The sequence below is a fragment of the Mirounga angustirostris genome, unplaced genomic scaffold (genome assembly GCF_029215605.1).
Source record: "Mirounga angustirostris isolate CCGP_5_RB_7025 unplaced genomic scaffold, mMirAng1.0.hap1 SCAF_6, whole genome shotgun sequence".
Classification (NCBI taxonomy): Eukaryota; Metazoa; Chordata; class Mammalia; order Carnivora; family Phocidae; genus Mirounga; species Mirounga angustirostris.
In genome coordinates, this window is record NW_026991714.1 from 126,268,628 (window position 1) to 126,274,627 (window position 6,000).

General features: G+C 44.2%; 1 protein-coding gene across 1 annotated transcript in view; it reads right to left on the reverse strand.

Annotated features, from left to right (window-relative positions):
• GOT1 (glutamic-oxaloacetic transaminase 1) overlaps positions 1-5,587 on the reverse strand; it is a 28,719-nt gene extending 23,132 nt beyond the window's left edge. The window contains exon 1 of the mRNA XM_045878590.1: positions 5,345-5,587. Coding sequence (XP_045734546.1) covers positions 5,345-5,462 — 118 coding nt within the window. The 5' untranslated portion in view covers positions 5,463-5,587. The remainder of the gene's footprint in view (positions 1-5,344) is intronic.
• Positions 5,588-6,000: the final 413 nt, after the last annotated feature.

Here is a 6,000-nt window from a genome sequence, read left to right on the forward strand (position 1 = left end):
CTGCTGGAAGTTTAGGTCTCCAACAGACCCACACAAACACATTCTTTTTTTATAGCTGCATAACTCATGAATGTACCATAATTTGTTTTCCCAGTCTCTTGTTGATGGACATTTGAGTTGCTTCCCATCTTTGGCTATTACAAAACAATACTTCAGTGAACAACCTCATACATATGTCATCTTCCATGTAAATATATCCATAGGATGCAAGGTGGAAAATGGAAGAGTGGGCTAAGAAGTGTGTGTATTTGCAGTTTTGACAGATATATCCAAATTGGCCTCCATAGGGATTTTATCAGTTAAAACTCCTACCATCAATGTGTAAGTGTCTGCTTCCCATAGCCTCATCCAGAGTAAATTTTTGCCAGTAATGAGGATGCAAATGGTACCTCAGAGTAGTTTTAATCCGCATTTCTCTTATTATGAACGTAATTGGGCATTTTTCTTATTTACTTATTTACTTACATACTTATTTATTTAAGTGGGCTCCATGCCCAGCGTGGAGCCCAACATGGGACTTGAACTCATGATCCTAAGATCAAGACATGAGCGGAGATCAAGAGTTGGAGGCTTAACCGACTGAGCCACTCAGGTGCCCCCATTTTTCCCATTTATGATCCATTTACAACACAATTTTAGTGGCTAGGCGACATTCCTTTCCACGCATACTTAACAATTTGTGTTGCTTTCGATGATCTGATATTATAAACATTGTGATAAACGTCCTTACATCTTTACATATATTCATGAGTGTTCCCTTAGAATAAAGTTTCTAGATGAAAAATTACACTCAAAAGTTATACAACAAATAAGACTTTATAAGATCATTTTGATTTGGGGTCTTTCTTCTATCAACTAACTCTACCCTCTAGGAATGTGTCATCTCCAAATCTGATAAGCACCTCAAACTAGTAATAAGAAAGTGGCCAGAGCTGCCACTAACAAACCACTACTGTCTGGGTAGGTGGCTGTGACTCACCACACTGTCGTAACACTCACATGCTACCCCCTGGCCTACTGAGTTCCTTCCAAACCAGTCAAAAAGCCTACTTTATCAGGTGGGATTCGGTCTGGTTTTTTTTTTAAGATTTTATTTATTGGGGTGCCTGGGTGGCTCAGTCATTAAGCGTCTGCCTTCGGCTCAGGTCATGGTCCCAGGGTCCTGGGATCGAGCCCCGCATCGGGCTCCCTGCTCCGCGGGAAGCCTGCTTCTCCCTCTCCCGCTCCCCCTGCTTGTGTTCCTTCTCTTGCTGTGTCTCTCTCTATCAAATAAATAAATATTTTTTTAAAAAGATTTTATTTATTTACTTGAGACAGAACAAGAGAGAGCTGCACGCACGTGTGCAAGAGCAGAGGGCGGGGGCAGAGGGAGAAGGAGAAGCAGAATGTCCACTGAGCAGGGAGCCCATGTGGGACTCGATCCCAGGACCCCAGGATCATGACCCGAGCTGAAAACAAATGCTTAACCAACTGAGCCACCCAGGCGCCCCTGGTCTGTTTTTTTAAAGAGATACCAAAATAACCACTTTTAAGTAAGAGTCGTCCCTGAAGGAAATCTATGATCACAATGCTACCATTGTTCATAATATTCTTGGAATTCTTCTTTCGGAATTATTTTTAGACACGATGTCTCATTATTTTGAATATCCTCAATGGTGCCAAATCTTTGTCCTTTGAAAGTAAATTTGATTTTTGGAAATGGAACTTGCAGCAAGAGCAAACACATCTTTAACTAAACCACACAGAAGGGATACTATTTAGATGTACGATGTGGGTGTTCATAGAAAAACCAGTTCTATTAATGCTTCACATCTGTGTTTGGAAGTTATGTATATTACATAATTATGACATATGTATTATATGTATGATAACATGTCATTTGTAAACCATGTATTAGAAATAAAGAGGAAAGATGAAAAAGTCCCAGAACTGCTGTTCTTACCCATACTGTATATTGTGTACTACTCTAAAAAATCCTGTCATATGACTAGATGCAAGGAGGCATTGTGTCTATATTGTGACAAAAGAGAAATTGGCCAACGTATACCTCCCCTGCCTCCTTCACCGTCCAGTTTCTCCCAGGTTCAGTTCCAGATTTATTCCCCATGCCTTGCCTAACTGCCCTAATGAAGCAGATCAGCCAAAGGCTCTTGGGTGATTAGAGCAATGAGGTCAAGCATTATTAACAACTATGATTCCTGCTCTCCCAGGGGATTTTCATTCCTGTTTGTCAGATCCAGGGGTTTCTCATTCATGTTTTCATTCTTTTTTTTAACAAATCCAGTGCAGTATTGGAAATGTATTTCCAAGTCCACAACAAATATTAAAATAAGAGTAGGCTATCTGGAACCAAAGGAAGCTAAGTTTACATGACAGACAGACACGAGTCTATGAAGAAAAGTCTTGCTTCAGGCTGCATCAGGCTGGACCCACGTCTCCCCTGCCCTTGAGGCACTAAAATGGTCAGCTCAGAGCACGTCACACTTAAAATGTGATGCTCTGCTTTAACTATAAGGAAATTATGGAAACAGTCACAAAGAATATCTCTGGAGAAATTCTCAGCAAGTAGAAACTAGGCAGTGAAATTATAGTTGCAGCTAATTTTAAACACGCCCAACATCACTAGAACTTGAGCTGGATAATCTCCACTGGGTTTTATCTTAACACAGGGAAAAACAAAAAAAGTATCTTCCCCAAAGTCAGTGATTAATTACATTTCCTTCACAAAGGATATACTTGGGGATGTGTGTTAACTAGAGCTAGGACATACAAAAGCTGGAAGGAGACCTCTTAATTCAACTCTAATCAGACCCTTATCTGAACACCTGCCATCCACAAAAAAAGAGATCATAAAAAGAAAAATAATATTTATATGACACTTTTCACTTATGTATCACATTTCACACATAACTATTCATTTAATCCTCAGCCAACTGATGAGGCCAGTAACATCATTATCCTACATGTAATGTGCGAGTGAATCTTCGAGTAGAATTTTACAGAGATCATTCCATCCCCACTCCTCATTTAACAGACTGAGTTCCAGGATGTTAAATAGCCCTCCCAAGGTCACTTTGCTGGACTGCAGGGATGGCCTGTACTCAGAATCTCCCGGCTCTTCCCACTACAGTGCACTGGCAGCCTCTGGACAACCTGAAGGACCCAAAATAGAGGAGAGGACAGTTCCATCACCAATAGCCATACGACCTGGGGCAAACTGCTTCACCCATCTGGGCTTCAGCTTCCCTATGTCTCAAACAATCCTCCATAGTTGTTGTAAGCATTAAATAAGATTAAATGCATAAATCATCTGTTCATGGTAAGGAGGGGCAGTTCCTGGGTTCCTGGGAAACATGACAAAAGCACCATCACATGTGAGGTGACCACCTGAACTGCAAACTATACTTCTGAGCCAATCACTTCTGGCCTGAGCTGGCAGGGTGCTTTTTCTCTGCACGAGCAGTTTATTTCTGAACCAATGTCAGAAATGATTTCATTTTGCAGTTCTTAAGCTGAAAATTTTTATTCAACATCTTCTGTGCAACCTACCCGAAGAAATGCCGAAACAACAATAATGGTAACAGAAATGCCAAAACAACTCTTACATAACCCCTACTTATCTGCCAGATACTATTCTAAGTACGTGAAATGTATTTGATTCTCACAAAAACCCTGTAAGATAGTTTAATGGTAACTGAGTCAAAAAAAAAAGTTGAACATTTTTAAAAGATGTATTTAAGTCAACATCAACATATATATCTGGCCCTAAATAAATACTTGGAGGTTTTAAATTGTATTTAAATTAAGAGCTTGAATGGTGCCCAATTCCAATTCAACTCAAGGCAACCTTTCAATACTTCTCCCACTCAGGTGTCTGCTAAAAACATCACTTACTCGGGTGCCTGGGTGGCTCAATCGGTTAAGCATCTGCTTTCGGCTCAGGTCATGATCCCAGGATCCTGGGATCAAGTCCCGCATCAGGCTCCCCGCTTAGCGGGGGGTCTGCTTTTCCCTCTTCCTCTGCCACTCCACCCCCCACTTGTGCTCTCTCGCTCTCAAATAAATAAATAAAATCTTTTAAAAAATACAAATAAAAACATCATTTACTCTCCATGGCTGAAACTATGTGGTATTTACTTTTTTAAAAATGCTTTATTATGGAAAATTTCAGACATATACAAAAGTCACAAGAATGATATAATGGATGCCCATATACCCATTACCTAGCTTCAACAAACCATGCTTTTTAATGGCTTTTTTCTCACCCCTCTCCCATACTCCTTAGTGAAGACTTATTTTTAACAGGTCCTATGTACAGTCAGTATAGGAAGCCTGATTCTGAACCTCCTTCTCACCACCATGTACTACAGATAGTTCAATTTTCTCTTTCCAAAATTTCTGGTCCTTTTACTCTAAATCTGTTCCTTAGCACAGAACATCATCATACTCATTTTCTTCAACCTGGCTAGTCTTCGTGTGTGGTCGAGTGTCTTTGAGGCTTCAAACATTCAAATGAGGATAATAAGAAATAACAAATTCACCAAAGGATAGAGTTATCCTGAGGCACTCCAGTCTAAACCCTTCTCTTCTAGAAGGGGAAACTGAGAGCCATACTCTGAGCTGTCCAAGGTGAAGAAATACAAGCAAGAACTGAGGAACTGAAGACAAGAATGTGTGAAAGTGAACTACTTTCTTTCCACTCTTTCCACTCCTTCCCACCATCTCTACCCATCCTACCACATCTGTGAGGGCCAGAATATTATCCCCAGATCCTCTCAGGCTGCATTAACCTGTCTCAGAAGCATTTTAGATTTCTATTATATCACACCTTGATCTTAAAAGCCTTGAGACCAAAACCAAGCCTCTGTCTTTTCCCCAAGGCTTGGTAAAGTGCTGACTGATTGTGACGTACCTGGTAGTCACTCAAATATTTACTGACCCAGACCAGAGCACCCTAAGGCTTAGAGTTCTCCTTCATCCATTCTCCAGCAACCAGGACATCAAGCCTGTCAGGAGTCCTAGCTTCCTCCCTCTCCTTACCTTCTCTGGCCTCCCCATTTATTAACAGGCGAAAGGATGCAGTAGAAAAAACACAGAATGGGGAATCGGAAAAACTGGATTTGTGTCCTGGCTACTAGACCTGTACTGTGGACCTTGGACACATCTCCTTTTCCCAGGGACTCCACATGCCCATCTGTAAAATGGGCAGGTTGAAACACAGCCTCGTGATTCTTGCTTCCTCTCCAGCCGGCGCCAAGCTGGGCCTCGGTCTCTCCCACCGTACCCACCGCCCGGGTTAGGTCCGCTCCACTCCCCAGGCTGCCCCTACTCACTGCATCTTTACCTCCGACTCCCAGGTTGACCTTGCGGGGGTCCGGATCCTCCCGGAAGTCGGCAGTGAGCTTAAAGACCAGGACCGGCTGGGCCTGCGGAACCTCGGCGAACACAGACGGAGGTGCCATGGCAGGAGAGCTCGAGACAGCTGAGAGCTTTCACTCCGCGTCTGGAGCCACGGGGTCGGGTCTAGCCACGGTGACTGGAGGAGACTCTCACCTTCACCGAACCGGCAGGGGCGGGCCCGCGGCCTCCAATGGTCTAGCTGCGTCCGGAACTTGGCAACAAGGTTAACCAATCGCGAGCTTCTGACGCAGAAAGGACAGGAGGGAGGGATGCTATTAGCCAATCCAAGCAGAGAATCTTATCGGAGGCCAGTCCTGATGCAACCAATGCCCTGTCCGCGGGCCGAGAGGGGGACCCGGACCGGGGTCGATTGGCAGAGCGGACTCCTATGGCTGAGGGCGTTCTTCCTGGGGCCTCCGGGGCTGAGGGGAGGAGCCGAGCGGCCCGGGGGCGCCGGAGGTGGCCTCGCTGACCTTCGAGGGCCGGGCGAGGAGGGAGGTGACCCGCGGCAATTCCGGAGGACCGGCCTTCCGGCACCCATGAGCAGGCGTTCTCGGTGCCGGGCCCCGCAGCTCGCGCTTTCCCGACCCGGGTTGGCAG